The 19,868-nt window shown below is 42.5% G+C and overlaps 1 protein-coding gene across 2 annotated transcripts; it reads right to left on the bottom strand.

Moving 5' to 3' along the window:
* Positions 1-6,236: 6,236 nt before the first annotated feature.
* Positions 6,237-19,239, bottom strand: LOC109903591 (cyclic AMP-dependent transcription factor ATF-6 beta-like). Of its 2 annotated transcripts, none has more exons than XM_020500386.2 (17): positions 18,940-19,239; positions 17,343-17,422; positions 16,500-16,581; positions 16,066-16,125; positions 15,882-15,964; positions 15,495-15,681; positions 15,118-15,282; positions 14,209-14,399; positions 13,879-14,058; positions 11,382-11,464; positions 11,032-11,238; positions 10,444-10,551; positions 10,100-10,199; positions 9,840-9,907; positions 9,512-9,614; positions 9,295-9,379; positions 6,237-9,084 (listed from the first exon to the last, which is right to left on the bottom strand). In XM_020500386.2, exons 1-17 carry the CDS (start codon positions 19,010-19,012, stop codon positions 8,816-8,818), a joined length of 2,124 nt encoding a protein of 707 aa, XP_020355975.1. In that variant the 5' UTR covers positions 19,013-19,239; the 3' UTR covers positions 6,237-8,815. The 2 variants fall into 2 exon arrangements, with proteins under 2 accessions (XP_020355975.1, XP_020355976.1); XM_020500387.2 differs by having other exon boundaries at positions 14,242-14,399.
* Between the last annotated feature and the right edge of the window lie 629 nt (positions 19,240-19,868).

Raw genomic sequence — 19,868 nt, 5'->3', positions numbered from 1 at the left:
TCCTGCCCTGCCTTTCTAAAGTCTTCGAAAGCCAAGTTAACAAACAGATCACCGACCATTTAGAATCCCACCGTACCTTCTCCACTATGCAATCCGGTTTCCGAGCTGGTCATGGTCCTAAACGATATCACAACCACCATCGATAAAAGACAGTACTGTGCAGCCGTCTTCATCGACCTGGCCAAGGCTTTCGACTCTGTCAATCACAGTATTCTTATCGGCAGACTCAACAGCCTTGGTTTTTCTAATGACTGCCTCGCCTGGTTCACCAACTACTTCTGAGATAGAGTTCAGTGTGTCAAATTGAAGGGCCTGTTAGTCTCTTTGGGGGTGCCACAGGGTTCAATTCTCGGGCCGACTCTTTTCTCTGTATATATCAATGATGTTGCTCGTGCTGAGGGTGATTCTTTGATCCACCTCTACGCAGACACCATCATTCTGTATACATCTGGCCCTTCTTTGGACACTGTGTTAACAAACCTCTAAACGAGCTTCAATGCCATACAACACTCCTTCCATGGCCTCCAACTGCTCTTAAATGCGGGGTAATGCCCCGCCTTATCTCAACTCACTGGTCACCACAGCAGCACGCACCCATAGCACGCGCTCCAGCAGGTATATTTCACTGGTCAATGATTGGAACGAATTGCAAAAATCACTGAAGTTGGAGACTTATATCTCCCTCACTAACTTTATTCATCAGCTGTCAGAGCAGCTTACCGCTGTACACACCCCATCTGTAAATAGCCCATTCAACTACCTGCCTCATCCCCATATTTGTTTTTCTGCTCTTTTGCACACCAGTATTTATACTTGCACATCCTCATCTGCACATCTATCACTCCAGTGTTAATTGCTAAATGGTAATTACTTCGCCACTATGGCCTATTTATTGCCTTATCTCCTTACTTCATTAGCACACACTGTACACAGATTTTTCTATTGTGTTATTGACTGTATATTTGTTTATCTCATGTGTAACTCCGTTGTTGTTGTTGTTTTTGTCGCACTGCTTTGCTTTATCTTGGCCAGGTCGCAGTTGTAAATGAGAACTTGTTCTCAACTAGCCTACCTGGTTAAATAAAGGTGAAATAAAAAAATACTAAATAATACAAATAAAACAAAGATCCTCTCAAGTGATGTCAGGTTGGATGGGGAGCGTACAGGCTCCTGCTGGGCCACTCAAGGACATTCAGAGACTTGTCCCAAAGCCATTCCAGAGTTGTCTTGGCTGTGTGCTTAGGGTCGTTGTCCTGTTGGAAGGTGAATCCTTGGCCCCAGTCTGAGGTCCTGAGTGCTCTGGAGCAGGTTTTCATCAAGGATCTCTGTGTACTTTTCTCTGTTTATCTTTCCCTTGATCCTGACCAGTCTCCCATGATGCTGCTACCACAATGCTTCACAGTAGGAATGGTACCAGGTTTCATCCAGACGTGATACTTGGCATTCAGGCCAAAGAGTTAAATCTTGATTTCAACAGACCAGAGAATCTTGTTTCTCATGGTCTGAGAGTCTTTAGGTGCCTTTTGCCAAACTCCAACAGGCTGTCATGTGCTTTTTTACTGAGGACTGGCTTCTGTCAAGCCACTCTACCATAAAGGCCTGATTGGTGGAGTGCTGCAGATATGGTTGTCCTTCTGGAAGGTTCTCCCATCTCCACAGAGGGTTCTTGGTCACCCCTCTGACCAAGGCCATTCTCCCCCGATTGATCAGTTTGGCTGGGAAGCCAGCTCTAGGAAGAGTCTTAGTGATTCCAAACTTCTTCCATTTAAGAATGATGGAGGCCACTGTGTTCTCTGGACCTTCAATGCTGTAGACATGTTTTGGTACACTTCCCCAGATCTGTGCCTCGACACAATCCTGTCTCGGAGCTTTACGGACAATTCCTTCGACCTCGTGGCTTGGTTTTTGCTCTGGCATGCACTGTCAACTGTGGGACCTTATATAGACAGGTGTGTGCCTTTCCAAATCATGCCCAATCAATTGAATTTACCACAGGTGGACTCCAATCAAGTTGTAATAACATCTCAAGGTTGATAAATGGAAGTTGGAAGCTAAGTTTCAAGTCTCATAGCAAAGGGTCTGAATTCTTATGTAAATAAGGTATTTCTGTTTTTTATTTTTAATACATTTGCAAAAATGTCTAAAAACCTGTTTTCACTTTAAAAAAATATATATTTTAGAATAAGGCTGTAACGTAGCAAAATGTGGAAAAAGTCAAGGGGTCTAAATACTTTCTGAATCCACTGTTTGTAGCATATGTATCTGATCCTGTCTGGCCAGAAATAGTATGACATGCCATACTCTTTTTGTCCAGACAGCATCAGATACATGGTATACACATACTGAGACAGAGGGGCGCTGTTTTGCATGATCGGATGCTTTATCTGAGATTGATGCATCTTTTTGTCGGTGCGCATCTCGGTCAAATAAATGATCAATATTTTATTAGTACGGGCAAGGAGGTACAGTAGAGCAGGCCAGGCCCCGTAAGGCCTGCCCTTAATGTCGACACGCTTTCATGCGTTCCGGTACCTCAGAGCCCCCCAGTTCACACCCCTCTCATTCTCACTTTTTATTCCGGCACCTCCCAATTTATAAATTGATTTATAAATAAATATGGCCAGCTAGCTGCTCATCAAGGGTAGATAACTGTTTAATTTGACCCCCCAAAAAATCTAGCGAACTATTTCTCAATGTTTATCAAAATGACTGTAGCTGGCTAATTAACTTGATTATGCTTTGGGATCCATGTCGCCCTGTCACCTACAGTAGAACCTGATTAACAACATGGGGGGAAACAATTGGCCATGTTTTTTTTGTTCTACCAGATCTGCCATGAGAAGGTTCTAAATAGTGTATCTCTCTGTCCTTCAGTTCTTGTTGGATGTAGGTGTCTGGTTTATTAGGTCCCAGGCTCCCATGATTGGTATGATTATTTTTGCTTTAGCAGCATCTGTACTGAGCAGATCTAGTCTCACGTGCAGAAGTGAGCCTTCTGGCGTGATAGACTCATTGGGCAGCAGAAAAACTAGCGGTTAAATCAAATCAAATGTATTTATATAGCCCTTCGTACATCAGCTGATATCTCAAAGTGCTGTACAGAAACCCAGCCTAAAACCCCAAACAGCAAGCAATGCAGGTGTAGAAGCACGGTGGCTAGGAAAAACTCCCTAGAAAGGCCAAAACCTAGGAAGAAACCTAGAGAGGAACCAGGCTATGTGGGGTGGCCAGTCCTCTTCTGGCTGTGCCGGGTGGAGATTATAACAGAACATGGCCAAGATGTTCAAATGTTCATAAATGACCCGCATGGTCGAATAATAATAAGGCAGAACAGTTGAAACTGGAGCAGCAGCACGGTCAGGTGGACTGGGGACAGCAAGGAGTCATCATGTCAGGTAGACCTGGGGCATGGTCCTAGGGCTCAGGTCAGTTGAAACTGGGTTAAGAGGGTTGGGCAAGTAACCGAAAGGTTTGCTGGTTTGAATCCCCGGGCCGACAAGGTGAAAAATCTGCCAATGTGCCTTCGAGCAAAGCGCTTAATCCTAATTGCTCCTGTAAATTGTAATGTAATAAAAAATGGGAAGAGGAGAATAGGTTGATTGAATGCACATTTGAGTGCATTTACTTTGTGCGGTTATAATTTATGCTATAAAATCCTGTGATTTCATTGGGGCAGTTCCCCCCTCAGCAAATAGCTGGAAAACATGGCCTATGCACCCACGGAGACGGAGCTGCCTGGCAGTCACAGAGTAGTAAGTAACTGAACAGCTTGTTTTGAATAATATAGTTTTTAAGTAGTAAAATGTACACATTTACTACACGTTTATGAGCATTTAAAAACAATCCATGAATTATATAATATATATATATTTTTTTAAATTAAAATAAATAATATTGGGGCAAATCACAAGTGGGGCGCCGCCCCAAACACCCTATTGGGCGGACCACTGGTGGTACAGTAGAGCACAGAGTAAACTAAAGAAACATAAAGTAGAGATCTATAAAGCACAGTTGAGTATAGTACAGTATAATTTACTGGATTGTACCCTCCTTTACTCTAATGTACTCTATTGAACTAAACTGTTCTGTACTCTACTGAAGTAAACTACTGTACTGTACTCTACTGAATTAAGCTGTACTGTACTCTGCTGTGCTGTTCAAACTTATGAGCCTATATGTCTATTATTTGTTAAGATTTGGTCTAGACCTCATCGACCAAAGGTGTACTTGTTTGGGGGCTGCACTCATTAGAATAATACCCAGCATGCTTTGCATGTATTTGTTTTTACATTTAGGTCATTAAGCAGACGCCCTTGTCCAGAGCGACTTAGTCAGGTGCATTCAACTAAGGTAGACAACATATCACAGTGATAAAAATTAACTACAAATCTGTAAGTGTTACTGAGAATATAATTGTAGTTTTAGTTATTTTATTAGATGTCTAACTTTCATTCAGAACTGAAAATATACCTGACTTCAACATCCGGAAAATACGTATTTTCATCTTACATTTTAGAACCTAAAATATCTCGTATTTTAGACATCTTCTTAACGTAATTTTGCTTACTGGGACTGTCTTTCATGTCTGTAACCCTGGGGGTAAATGTAGAACCTGACTGTGAACCCCTACCTGAGGGCCAGACAGGCTTCTAATACACCATAAATCAGCTGTGTGTGTGTGTGTGTGTGTGAGAATATTTCCTACTGAATTTAAAATCCAAGACATGCAACCTACTGAAATAACATTTTTAGGTATAAGCTAATGTTTCTTGTACAGACTGTACAAAATCATCCTGTAAATCAGTGTAAATTACTCCACTCCAAGAAGCTATACTATAGTGCGATCTAAAGAGAATCATTGGAATGTTCTGGAGGCAGAATTGTCATCGCCCCTAAGGGTTAGGGTGTGTCACCCCCCCATCCATACTTTTTCAAAGCCAAAACACTCTCCTTTGAACTTATGACTTTATCAAAATTGGTTGTAGTCGTCCCTCTTTTCCCATGTTTTCTGAGCCAAAAGTCTATTTTATTACCTCCAAAATAGAATAAAATGCTTTCAAAAACGAAAGTAGTAATTCCCTGCAGTCCGTTCAAGTGACCAGACCGAAATGTCTCCCAATGTTATGGACTATTCTGAGGTCCTGTAAGGGTCTAACATGGAGATGTACTTTTTGGTCATACAACCCCACCATCAAAGACTGGGGTCTGATTCACCCAGAAGGCACAATGCACAGATCTCAAGTGCCCCCTAGCTGAGAAAGATGCCTGATGAGGACAAACATTTTGAGTCTCTCAGTAGTATTAACCTTTACCTTTGCGCTCTTTGTTATCCATAAAGCCCGATGAGCAAGAAAAGACACTGAAAAAGAACCCATTTGATTAGTTACTTTAGGGAATGTAAAAGTCATCAATCAGGCACACTTTTTTTTAAATTTTTGGACTGTTCTTGACTCGTTTTTCTGAATACCTCAGGAATAGGTCATTCCTGAGCATCGACTTTGTCACGGGGTGCAGGAAGCCCCACCTGGAATCTCGCTCTCAGTCATCTGCCTTCTGCTTTACAGCTAGGCATTACTTCAGCAATTAGGCCCTTGGTTCTCTGTCAAAGCAGTGCCCTGTCCTCTGAGAACTCAAATGTACTTCACCATCTCACGTCACCAGTCTGGGCTGAACATTCAACTACCTCAGCTTGTCCATGAATAATGATGGGTTCTTGTTCTTGCCCTGAAAAACATAGCTGCCAGTCTATATGAAGCTTTGTTTACATGGTCACCAGAACAGTTTTCCTTTACTTTTAGGTTGTCCTTTTACATGCATTTCCCTCTGATGCAAAACTGCTCCTCCTGCTGCAAAGACAAATTTGACTTGTTTAATCATTTGCAGTGTATTCGTAAGGCTACATGCACGAGCGAGATGAAAACGCAGTCGCGAGATAAAGCGACAGCATTCAGTAGAGAAGGTATTCTCTGCTTATTTGCACAAGACCAAGCCAAGGATGGTATTTGTATCAGCTGACAATTAAAGCTGCTGGAACGAGACAACTACTCTGGCTTTCGGTTTAAGAGATCGAATCGAGGTTACAGAAAAATGGTGACAGACTGGAGGCGTAAGAAGAATTAGAAGGAAAACGTTGGTGGATAGCGTCAGAGCCCTATGAACAATATATGTATATATTTTTTTAGAGTTGTGTTCATGTTGATCCTGCTTTTTGGGTATGTTCAAGAGAAAGGCAACAGTGTACTTAAAAAAAAATCACTTTATTTATCAAATTCAAAAAGGCAGCAGCTCAAACTTCTCATTCAGGGAAAGAGGACATTTTAAAAAGTTTTATTTATGAAAATTCATTTAAATAAGAAAAGACAGGCGGCGTTGAACATATTATATATATATAATATATGTACATTGTACGGAAGAGTATTACGGCCATGTGAAGAAAACAATTATAATAATGGCGACGGGTGGTGGTACTTGGATTATAATTTTTTTTGCACGATAGTAAAGAATAAAGTGCCGATATTTTGAGAATAAAGTCTAAATGTGGAGTTAAATTTCAAGATTAAAGTAGGAGATTTAGTTAACAGCATGTCTCCCCGACTCCCTGTTGCTGTGCGCGCCACCAATGAAAAGCCTGCAGTTAGATGACCCGGTGAAACTATACTTTAGAATTGGCTTCAGTAACAAGGATATCCTCTCTTTTAGCACATATAACAAGAAGAAGTATTAGGACCTCAAAAAGGTTGCGCCACAGATTATTTTCAGAAGGAGGAAACGTGGTTACATACATAGTACTTCTCTACACATCATGCAGAAAATGATAATCCAAGTACCACCACCCGTTGCTGTTTATTATTCTTTACTCTTCACTTGGCCCGAATACCCTTCTGTAACATTGCTTCCGTTATAACCATAGATTTTCATGCTTAAAGTTTTGCTGTGTGTGTACATGTAATGTGTGTGTACATGTAATGTGTGTGTGTACATGTAATGTGTGTGTACATGTAATGTGTGTGTGTACATGTAATGTGCGTGTGTGTGGGACAGTGAATTGACATGTAAATGAAAAAGGAAATGTCTTTGGTCCGACACCTCACATACATGACTAGTAGTAGCATTGTGTTCCTGTATTTCATTGGCTAAAGCAAGGTCTGAAATAGAAATAAGACTACAAAGAGACCCCTCAACACCCCTAACACAACTTGTACAGTTTCATATCCATTTTTGTAATTTTTTTAATAATAAGAATTCTACTTTTCATATTTAAAAAAAGTTCAAACATGGGTGGTATTCCCATGAGAACGGCATTATTATCTCAAAAATACACACTTGCCAAAGAAGTGTGTGCAGTGCTTCAGGCAGAGAAAGACAGACAAAACATGGCGAGAGTTCACAGAGAGTTTGCAACTAAAGAAAATGCCTTCACATCTTATTGTAAATTCAGAAATCACTTTTGGTCAAAAGACTAAGACTGCATTTGTGTGTGTGTGTGTGTGGGGGGGGGGGGGGGGGACAACTGAAAATGATGCTTACAGTTCACTGGAATTACTTCACATATACTGTGTATGAGAAACAATACATTTTATAATTTCAGAGTAACTGGATGATTCTGGATAAAGTGTCAGTAATTGCTGATGACATTGAGAATTTATTCAGATGTTAATACATCCTAGGCTTTTTCTCTGCACTATCACAGCTGTTGCTGTTCTCCATAATTACACGGAGACACAAATGGATCAGCTGCAAGATTTGTGCAAGTGAGAAAATCACCTGTATATAGAAACACACGGTATGATCAAGGTGGTGGTCTACATTCAATGCAAATATATTTAGTCCATCCATGTACTTATTATTACTGTGCTCACTTCTGGAAAATAGGAACAGCAGGTTTGTGCCCATAACATGCAGAGGTTTAGAGGACAGAATATAGGTATGAATTTTTAAAAAGTAACTCAACAGCTACCGTTTATATTTACAACCAATAAACTCAAGTTAAATAACCCTCATACAAATCCAAAACACATGACATAAAATAAACAAACAAAAACCAAATCTAAGCTGACAACTAGCATCTGACCTGCATTTTCTGCAGGAGCCCTCTGAATGGAATTTCAATGGAAAGCGATAAAAACAAAATATACAGACAACCTCTACAACAACAACAACAAAAACTCAAATGAAACCATGAGCAGTCCATTCTACCACTAGCTGCATATATATTTCAGTGATTAGTTCTGCGCTCTGTCTTAGTGCAGTGAACTGCCAGGTCTATGTTTTGGGCAGGTTTAAAAAAATGTATATATATTAAGAAATGATTTAGTTAGGAGCCATTGGTAAACTTGAATCCTAGAATGTAAAAAATATATATATAAAAGAGGGTGTCAAGTGGGATGAGGTTAAATAACGTGGGTGATGGCATAGCCTTTTAGGTTCGCTTTGTTTTCAGATTTTTTCCCCCTTCAATTTGATTTGACTTCTTCAATATAAAAACAGAGCAGGTTTGCAAAGTGGCTATTACTCATTGGTCTATTAGTATATTGAGTCTTCAGTATAATAAACACATTTGCTTTGAGTTGCTGAGACAACGTTTCAACATCGGGGCACCGCAAGGGATGTTTAACAATGACGTTTCAATTAGTACAGATGCCCTCCGTAATTCCATTAACAGATTTGCCTCCTATAACCTTTCAACTCTCCCTTATTAAGTCCGCATCCCCATCTAATTTCACCTATTCGATCTCCCATTACCCTCTCGGTCCCGTTTTCCGCTACCTCTCCTTTCTCCTCCAATCCCCCTCTCGATTGTTCACCTTCAATAACCTCAAACCTGGCCCACCTGGCTGATGTAATACTCAGCCTCCCGTCTTCTGACGGGTAAGGGTTGCCGTGGAGACTCCGCTCCACCGGTGTGGGGATGGTGGCGGCCTCGGAGGGAGGTGTGGTTGCTGTGGTGATGGTGGGCGGGGGGAGCCGAAGGGCGGTCGCGGAGGGACGGGGGAACATCGGAGGCTTTGATGGGGATGATCCGGGTGTCCATGACCTCACAATCCACCTGCATCATCATCTCATGGGATTTGTTATATAAACTCTCTGTGGGAGGGCGAGAGAAAGAAAGAGTGCAATGTAAAAAAAGAGAGACACTGACAGGGATATGGGGAGAGGAGAGTGTACAATAGATAGCCTTTATTTGTCTAACTAAATAACAAAAAAAAGTGTTTGGGGCAGTGCATTGGGGCTATAATTATGCATAATTCTAAACCGCTGATAGTTCCAACTAGATATCAAGAAAAACAAAGTCACCGTTGACAGACATAGCCGGCATCACCAGGGACATTTTGGGCCGTGTGGTCTTGTTGTGGCTGATGGCAGGCAACAGCAGGTGATCCTACAAACAGAAAGTATGTTCAGAAATGTCAGGACATGTTTGTTTTGCATTTTTCAAATGACACCCACCGTCCGTTTTTATTCACACTCGGTTTCACTTCCCTAGAGGTTTGGCGTCGCTGTTCCGTCTTACCCGTCTGAAGGAGACCACGTAGAAGGTGTCCTCACGCCGGTCGATGGCGTCCATGAAGTCACTGTAGCTGATCTCGGGACCGGCAGGGAACACTTGTATCTGACTGTGAGAGACAAAAGGGAAGTTAAGCCAAGACAAATAGCATTCATTTAAAAATAATCATTTAAATGGTCGGACTCATTCCAGCAGTGTTTTTCCTCAGTTGATGCAAATGCCACACTTGGTTTAGTATGGTAGAAGTGAACATGCAAAAGTCAACGAATCACTTAGAAATCGAAGCATGAACACCCATTGTTGACTACTGGGAAATGTGGTCTACGACGGTTACCTCTCGATGGAACGATGAGTCTGTATGGGAAGATATCTGGAGAAGTTTGTCTTCCTTAGCAGTGCTTTCTGTAGAAAAGGGAAGGGAAACAACGATGATGAATGTGTGCACCCAAACGATACCAATGAACATCAACTCAAACAGCTAGGTCGTTCAACACACCAGAGGGTATCATGAGTACTCATCTGCGCATGTGAATGTGAAAAAATAAGAAAATATGATCTGATACAGAAATACTAAGAAAGTAAATGAAACCACACCTGCGCTATTTTAGCTTTTTTCACCATCTTTGGCTTCCCTCCAGACTTCTTCCTGTCGATCTGGTGCCTGTGAACCCATCCTCTCAGCTCATCCGCCAGCCTGAAAGAGGACGTGAAACAGTCAGCTACAGTCAAGATGAGTGCACAGATAATGTACTATTAACACATACAGTGGGATCTATGAGGATATTATACCCCGCCCCCCCTTTCAACACAGATATACAAGAACACAGGTGCACTGTAAATAGAGTAGCAATATCATATTTGCATAAATGTGGTGGGTGGGAGAGAAAGAGAGAGAAAAAGAGAGACTCCTGAGTTGCGACCATAGCAGCACCGCTTACCTGAGGGACTCGGAACGGTTGAACTGCCTGCAGTCATTGGAGGTGAAATAGCGGTCGATGTCCTGCAGGACCAAATCCTTCACGTCACTGAACACGTCACTCAGGTTCCTGAAAACAGCCAAACACGTAATGCAGATTGAAACAGCAACTTCGAACAGATTCAACATCCTTCTGAAAGCCTAAATCAGCATATCACTACTATTCTATGGAAAACTAGTGCGTTCAAGGGCACAAGTCCTTAAAGGGCCGTAAACATGAAGTAAACACTTAACAGGCAAGTAGTATGTGGACATCGTTCATTTTACGACAGTCTGTTACTTACTTCCAAGATCAGACCAGAATGACTGCATTTTAGATTATTAGACTGCATGAAAATATTCTGCTCAGCTCAAACACTGTCTTGTTCTCTAAGGGCGTACTACTTGGCCATGTTTGCAAAGCCTCATCAATTAAAACCTTTGGTAGATGCATGATTGGCTGTACGACCCACATGGGCAGCAGTCGCAGATGGCTGTGAAAAGGTCATAATGAACAGGCTCACCATCATGGATATGCAGAATGAACTATGAATTGAACTTTATTACCCACCTAAACTGGTATGAATCGGTGGATTCCCTCTCCACTTCTTCTCCCTTCCACCCATCCTCTCCTCCCTCCTCCTCCTCCTCCTCCTCAGGATCCATCCTTTCCTCCACTCTGCTGTGTTCCTGAGCTGTCTCAAACTCCAGGAGACGTCTTCCTGCGTGAGGCACCACCTCTTCCTGTAGTCCTGTCTCCAGCTTCCTGTCTGTGATACTGGAGGAAAACATTTTGTCAAAATCAAACATTAAATCATGGAGTTACGCACATGACTCGTTAAAACAAAGGATTTGTTTTGGCCAATTTGCCAATTGTTAACACTTAATTGAATGGCAGTGACTATGAACAGTGACTTTTACCTGACAGGGCCGAAACTGAATGTCATGAACAGTAGCACTGCCATGACGCAGACGGCCCTCTTATTGTTACCAGACTCACTGCCCTGGAACATAGAGAGAGGAGAGTTAAAGCACAGTGTACACTGTACAAATACGTATCCTCAATCACATCTTTGAATGTATCTAGTCATTGCTTAAACAGACAAATCTTAACCACATTCTTAAAACTTTCATTTAGAAAGATGAATTGAAAGCAATGCAGTCCATCCAGTCCATTAGGGAAATCCATCTCTGGCCCAGTAATGTAATCGCCGAACACATTTGCTTAAAGCCGCGATTATGTCACTTTTTGGTCGACCCCGACCAAATTCACATAGAAATGTGAGTTCTAGATCTGTCATTCATATAGAAAGCAAGTCTAAGAATTATTAATTTTCCCAAAGTGTTCTGCCTCAGTTTGTATGATGGGAATTTGCATATACTCCAGAATGTTATGAAGAGTGATCAGATGAATTACAATTAATTGCAAAGTCCCTCTTTGCCATGCAAATGAACGGAATCCCCCAAAAATGTTTCCACTGCATTTCAGTCCTGCCACAAAAGGACCAGCTGACATCATGTCAGTGATTCTCTCACATAGGTGTGAGTGTTGATGAGGACAGGGCTGGAGATCACTCTGTCATGCTGATTGAGTTCGAATAACAGACTGGAAGCTTCAAAAGGAGGGTGGTGCTTGGAATCATTGTTCTTCCTCTGTCAACCATGTATACCTGCAAGGCAACATGTACCGTCATCATTGCTTTGCACAAAAAGAGCTTCACAGGCAAGGATAGGGCTGCCAGTAAGATTGCACCTAAATCAACCATTTATCGGATCATCAAGAACTTCAAGGAGAGCGGTTCGATTGTTGTGAAGAAGGCTTCAGGGAGCCCAAGAAAGTCTCTTAAAGTTGATTCAGCTGCGGGATTGGGGCACCACCAGTACAGAGCTTTCTCAGGAATGGCAGCAGGCAGGTGTGAGTGCATCTGCACACACAGTGAGGTGAAGACTTTTGGAGGATGGCCTAGTGTCAAGAAGGGCAGCAAAGAAGCCACTTCTCTCCAGGAAAAACATCAGGGACAGACTGATATTCTGCAAAAGGTACAGGGATTGGACTGCTGAGGACTGGGGTAAAGTCATTTTCTCTGATGAAGCCCCTTTCCGATTGATTGGGGCATCCGGAAAAAAGCTTGTCCGGAGAAGACAAGATGAGCGCTACCATCAGTCCTTTGTCATACCAACAGTAAAGCATCCTGAGATCATTCATGTGTGGGGTCGCTTCTCAGCCAAGGGAGTGGGCTCACTCACAATTTTGCCTAAGAACACAGCCATGAATAAAGAATGGTACCAACACATCCTCCGAGAGTAACTTCTCCCAACCATCCAGGAACAGTTTGGTGATGAACAATACCTTTTCCAGCATGATGGAGCACCTTGACACAAGGCAAAAGTGATAACTAAGTGATATTGACATTGATATTTTGGGTCCATGGCCAGGAAACTCCCCAGACCTTAATCCCATTGAGAACTTGTGGTCAATCCTCAAGAGGCGGGTAGACAAACAAAAACCCACAAATTCTGACAAATTCCAAGCATTGATTATGCAAGAATGGGCTGCCAACAGTCAGGATGTGGCCCAGAAGTGAATTGACAGCATGCCAGGGTGGATTGCAGAGGTCTTGAAAAAGAAGGGTCAACACTGCAAATATTGACTCTTTGCATCAACTTCATGTAATTGTCAATAAAAGCCGTTGACACTTATGAAATGCGTATAATTATGATTCCGTATTCCATTGTAACATCTGACAAAAATATCTAAAGACACTGAAGCAGAAAACTTTGTGGAAATTAATATTTGTGTCATTCTCAAAACTTTTGGCCATGATTGTACACCAGCTTCAAACAGCTGGAAATACAATATATTTGGTTAAAGGCCTAAAATGAACTTTTTGGTCCATCAGCCACTGTGGCAGGTAGATGGGAAGAAAAAAAACCACTCCGATTTTTTTTACAGGGCTAAATATTTTCCCTCCATAATTACAGCAAAAAATTGTCAAATAAAAACTGAATAGATGACCATGATTTGTAATGTTTCTAAAACAATGCATTAGTAAAAAGTAATGTGGTGTATTGCTCCATTTCATTTCATTTTAATCAAAATATCAGAAGAGACCATTTTCAGGTGCGCCTATGGGGCCACTTGAGTCGTGTCACGTAAGTCTGTGTGTGAGATTTGGGATCTGACCAGGGCATCTCTTCGCTATCAGTTGAAGCAGCAGACTCAAACTAATGTTGAAAAACAACCTAGCTTGTGAACAAAATGTACATAGCCAAGAAACACAAAGACAAAGTCTCAGTTTGTAGACTTTAGAGTAATTTAGACCAACTTCTATACACACCGCCTTCACTTTGGAAATGTAATGCTCGCACTGTAGAGCCCTGCATATCTTCCCTCCCACTCCACCCTCCCACCCCGTACCTCTTTCCCGACAAGCCTCTCCCTCAGGGCCTGGTTCTCCCTGCGGAGGCACTCGTTCTCCTGCTGCGCCTCCCTCAGCTGGCCCTCCAGGTTCTGCAGGTACTCCTTCTTCTTCTTGCGTGACTGGCACGCCGACTCCCGGTTCTTGATCATCCTCTGCTGCCTCTTCATCACCTTCATCTGTGACACGGCCGGAGGGGAGAACACATGAAAGTGAATTATGGCAGAAGTTGTTAACAGCAGCTGATTGCACAGCGTATGATTCGACAGTGAAGACTGAGGTAATACAACAGCTGAAGAAGAGAGTGAAAGAGACTCAATCCTACTCACTGACTGACTGACATGTGACTGACAGACACTCACATCAATGCCATTGCTCCCCGGCAGAGAGGACGCTGGGACTACGGGTTTGCTGGGGAATGGGGCTGTGGGGCTATGGCCGTGAGGCATGGTGGGAGAGACAGGCTCCATTTTGACGATGGCTGGAGTGGACCCCAGACAGACAGACTGGGAAAGCACCACTAAGGGAGGAAAGGAATGGGACATCACTTAGCTATTACATAACCATGCCATTACATAATAAATTATCTTACCAGACAGACACACTAAAATCCAGAATCCGGGTAGTAAAAAAAAATGGGAAAAAAACTGATATATAAATAGTTTCTCTCTTCTTTTTACCCCCTTTTCCTCCCCAACGGACTCGGGAGCCGAAGGTCGAGTCATGCGTCCTCCGAAACATGACCCGCCAAACTGCGCTTCTTAACACCAACCCGCTTAACCTGGAAGCAAACACCGTTCACCTAACAACAGAGGTCACCCTGCAGGCGCCCAGCCCGCCACAAGGAGTCGCTAGAGCACGATGAGTCAAATAAACAACCCCCGGCCAAACATTCCCCTAACCCGGACAGCGCTGGGCCAATTGTGCGCTGCCCTATGGGACTCCCGATCACGGCTGGTTGTGATACAGCCCAGGATCGAACCCGGGTCTTTAGTGACACCTCTCAGACCGCTGCGCACTCGAGAGGCCCCTATAAATAGATTTCTAATCAACAACCGTTGCAGGAATATACATTGTGTCGATTTGAGCATGTACACACACACAAGGACAGACAGAGTAACTCTAAATAAAAAATATATATTCAAGGATCCCCTTTAATTAACCTTGTGTATTCACCAAACGGTAAGCCTGGAAAAAGGTAATGTGTGAAAAATGGTCAGTCTGGTCCCAGGACTCACCTGGCCTGCTCTGGGCCATGCTAGGCAGGCTGTGCAGTACGAGGGCCTTGGCTGGACTGGGAGACTGGGGGACGGGGAGAGCCGATAAACACACAGGCCTGGGCTGGATGGGAGGCTTACTGCTCAGGATGGTACTGGCTTTGATGGTGGCCGCAGTGGGGTGGACTGGAGGGAGGGTGTGTATGAGCAATAGAGAAAACAATGTGACAGAGAGCATGAACGCGTGAGAGTTAAAACCCCTCCCACGCACTATAAATGTCTAAGTACATTTGCATCAAAAGTACATGAAATATGAAGTCTGCTCTCTTGTGGATGAAGTCTTTCCTGTGCAGCACGTACACCTACAGTATAGCTGACATCACTGTAGCAACACACACCTGTGGCAAGTGCGTTGATGCCATTGTTGGCTGCTGTCTGGTGTTGCTGTGGCTGTGGGAGCAAATGTGACTGTGGTTGGGCCTGTGGCGCGGAGGCCACCGTGACTTCATATGTGCCAAGTGGTGGCGACAGCACATCTCCAAACATATAAGGAGGTGTGGGCGGGTTCTCCCCTTTCACTGTGATCTGAATGGTAGAAAGAGAGAGATGTGGAAGACATTAGATTTTTTTTTTTAAGGATTCACACCTTTGTTGCACATTGGTTAGCTTTGACATATTCTAACTAGGCTAACTAGTTCAGAGACTCTGAGACACAGTCATGTATCAATGTTGCATAAGGTGCCTTTAGTAGTGTGATGTGGAAGTTGATCTCTGTTTGGACTGACCTGTGAGTCTGGGAGTGACGTCAGGGAGCAGTCTGAGGCCAGCGAGGAGGCAGGGGAGGGAGGCTCCGCCTTCACCCGGAACACTGGAACAGCACACACAAATGATTCAAAAAGACACAGTGAATATTTCACATTCCAGGATTTAAAAAACACACACGTAAGCAATAGCCAAAGAGGAACTTACACATGTCCACTGGCAAAGGCTGCGTTATCGTCATTTTATCTTTCAATACGGGACTGTCCCCTTAAGAGTGAGAGGAAGGCAGAGAGACAGCAGGGAGGGAGGGAGCAAGGTTATGCAAGTACACTACAACTGACACTGAGCTACAATGACACCTTATTGATAAATTGAAGTGGTAGTGCATTAGGGAAGTATTGATGTTCACATAATTACATTTCCACTTATAGTTTGAGGTCAAACGGCTCCAAAGTCTACTGTACATAACTCCTGCTTTAGCCTAGTACATGTTTGATCTTTAAAATAACATGGAGAAATCCTCAGGCCCATATCATTCATCTTATTATTTTGCTTTGTGGGCCTTCTATAACAGTAATAACATGTCTACTACCACAACTAATACTTTGAAAAGGAAAACCTATTTTTATTCATCTCTGCACCTGTGAGAAGGTTGTCATCCAGCTGTCTCCATGGCGACGTGGGATTGTCGGGATCAAGAGTCAGCACGAGATCGTTGTCAAACTGCGAGGAAGCGAAGCACAGAATTAGGTCATTGTCTGGATTAGTCAGTAGGTCGACAGAGGGCACGCAATCGGTTTCCCCAACAGGCAATCAGCCCCATTATGGACCGGCCCATCTCAGGCTCACTCAAGTTACCTTATTTAACATTGGCATCACACACTGACCTATCACCACTGCTAGTTAGTGTTTAGCGCTGCCTGGCTGATATATACTGATACTGCTCTCATAGAGCAAGAATGAGCAGATTGTCGCACTATTGCACACTATTTTATTTAAACTTTATTTTACCAGGCAGGTCAATTACGAACAAATTCTTATTTACAATGACGGCCTGGCAACCCTGAATGGACTGAGATGTTTGCATCAGATAGGCCTAGTCTTATGTGGTCCAAATCTTAATTTGAGATACACTTGTGTAACAGACTTAATCACAAATCAAGTCCATGGGAGATTTGAACCTCTGAATTACCTGTGTTGCTGGATCTCATATGTGGACCATATTGTTAAAGCAGATATGGAGGTAACAGTGGTGGTTACCTCATATTACTAACAAACAAGACATTTCCAATGGTTGATGTAAGGGATGTAGATTGGAATCGGCCCCATGTTGAGTACACAGGGAATGAGTTCTAAATCATTGAAAGAGCGATTAGCGTCGGTCATAGGTTTGGATTAACTTCAATGTGGTGATACAACATGTACAGTACAGTGGCCAGAAAATAGAGCCAGGGTCTATGAGCAGAAACTCTCTTTATCCTTACCGATGTTTCATATTTCGGTCGTCTCGTGTACTCCCCGTCCTCTCCCTCCTCCATGCTCTCGCACTGGTACAGACAGGCATCTGGGACAGACCGACAGACCAATTAGTTAGTACTGTAGGAACACAATCATTTACCGACACGCTCAAGTCTAGTTGCTTGAGTGTCAGTTGCTATAGCGTTCGTAAAGCCTTCACACTGTCCCACAGCGACCTCTCGTCCGCCACGGATCCCAGTGCCTTATTTGGTTTGACATGGGCTTGAAACACATGACTCTGACCTTTGAGCTAAAACAAGAAGAGGGATCTACTAGTAAATGGTGGTTGTGATCATAAACACAACACCTAAAATAAGCTCCAGGTTTGATGCTTTTATACACCCATTTTAAAGGAAAAACAGGTTTCAGTCACGGGAGTCCAGTTTGGGTCTTCTGGCGGGGGAAAGAGGGGGAAATCTAAGCAGTGGAGGGGAAGCTGGCTTAAAATAAATGAGGATTTCAGCCCTGAGGTGACCCAGCTTTAATAGCAGAGGGATCAGATACCCACCTACTCTGTGCTGAGAATTGTTCCCCATTACTGTTGAATTTCAATTAGCAAAGGGATAGCAAAAGTCTTAGCTACTCATGATAATAGTAAACCCCATTAACTAGAGACCCAATTTATGAAATTAAATTGTAGTTCAAGCCTACATTATCGTGGGGTGTTTTTTGTCTTGAAAGAACGCTGAAAGAATATTAAGTAGGCTATCCTTTACAACTATAAAACGTTTTCCAGAACTGGTTTTGATTCATACTACAGGCCTGTTTAAATTCTGTCTATCATAAAGAGTAAATGTAAAAGTTCAATCAGGTTCAGCAATCACAGGAAGTTAAAGTGCTCACAGTTGACTGATTGAATGAGACAACCAAAGACTTAAGTCTGCAAACTTGAGCATACAAAAGCAATGACCTGGGAGTCAGTAAAAGGGGAAGTTATCTAAAATACAGTGCCCTACAATGAAAACAAGAAAGATGCAAATGCTACTGATTTAAGAAAAAGACAGATGCTCAGATATTCCAGACCACCAGACGTCCCATAAAGCTATCTATGTTTTCATTCTTTGGGTAGGCTAAGCCCTATGGTTGTTTCACATATTGCATACAGTTGTAATTCAGGTATTTGGACCTGATGGTATTTTCAGCTAGACTGTATCTTATGCAGAGCGCAAGAGCGCAAGCTTTTCTCGCACTAATACTAAACTAGCTAAAGCCCCATCTCATCTGTGCCTTCACATGTCCGGCTGGCTGTCCAGTGTACAAGTATAACGTTAGCTAGTAGTTGACACAGCCACGAAAGAATCCAAACCACCTCCCAACTGCGTATCATTCTACCACCAACTTTCATATTTGGATTTTTTCGCAATTTGTTCCCTTTGTCAACCTGTTAAGGGTAGGGTGAGTAAAGGGAATATGCATAATCAATTTCACGCGTTCGTGATCAGCTGAAAGTCGCGTTAGCTAGCCACAGTAGCAGATCATTTTAGATACGTAGCTAGCTAACGTATCCATGCTGCCCAGGTGGTAAACATACATTACAGTAACGTTACCATTTATGTACCTTACCCCAATCGTCGTTTGTCAGAAGGTTATCAGCGAAGAAACGACTATCCAAATCAGATAGTAAATCCGTAGTCATAGCCACACAGCCAAATGCGTTTGTTGGGGGGGTGTAATCACTGATAAATTATATCAAACAAGAAAGATAAATCCGCGAAATCGATTTTTACAGCGAATGATGCTCAATTTGCGATTGGGTCCATCGAAACATTAGATTTTTTATTTATTTTATTTCATAATATCCATTCGGTCCACAGCACCATCTCGCATATGATTACATCCAGACACGGAAACGACATTTCCGGCAAAAGCCCGTCCCATTTTCAATGCAGGATCCAATCAGAGCAACGATTTGTTAGATAGATTTTTCAATCGACCTGTCCAGTAATAGTATTACTATTTACTAAGCGTAAACAGTTGTGGGTGGTCAGAAATCAGATGTTTAAAGGTGATTCCGCCCACTCACGCATCAGAATTTTGAGAGACAATTAAAATATCAAATACTAGACATGTAATTAGGCATTCCTATCAAATGGACTGGTGATAAAATCAATCAACTGTCAAAGAATAAGGAACATTTTCTTTGCTCAGGTGATGTATGAAAATAAATGAAAATCTACAGCTAGATAGCCTCCCTGAAATAAATGAAAATCTAGCTACAACAGCTAGATAGCCTCCCTGAAATAAATGAAATTGTTTAATCACTTTAATTAAGTATCAAATCAAAATCTCATTGTATTCATCAAATGCTAGGTGTAGACTAACAGTGAAACGCTTACTTTACGGGCCCTTCCCAACAATGCAGAGCGAGAGAAAATAGAGAGATAATAGAACATTTATAATACAAGTAATAATAGATACACAATGAGTAATGATAACGTGGCTATATACAGGGGTACCAGTACGGAGTACGAAGTAATTGAGGTAGTTATGTA

This window comes from Oncorhynchus kisutch, linkage group LG14 (assembly GCF_002021735.2).
Source record: "Oncorhynchus kisutch isolate 150728-3 linkage group LG14, Okis_V2, whole genome shotgun sequence".
NCBI lineage: Eukaryota > Metazoa > Chordata > Actinopteri > Salmoniformes > Salmonidae > Oncorhynchus > Oncorhynchus kisutch.
Note: the sequence above shows the minus strand (reverse complement) of the source record. Positions and strands in the feature narration are given on the sequence as shown.

What these genes read in the sequence shown, in the direction of transcription:
- LOC109903591 (XM_020500386.2), bottom strand. Translation starts at nt 19,012, where the DNA reads ATGACTACGGATTTACTATCTGATTTGGATAGTCGTTTCTTCGCTGAT. An exon ending in GACCGAAATATGAAACATCG is followed by an intron (nt 16,582 to 17,342) that starts GTAAGGATAAAG and finishes GCTTCCTCGCAG; the next exon opens with TTTGACAACGATCTCGTGCT. An exon ending in GCCTTTGCCAGTGGACATGT is followed by an intron (nt 15,965 to 16,065) that starts GTAAGTTCCTCT and finishes GTGCTGTTCCAG; the next exon opens with TGTTCCGGGTGAAGGCGGAG.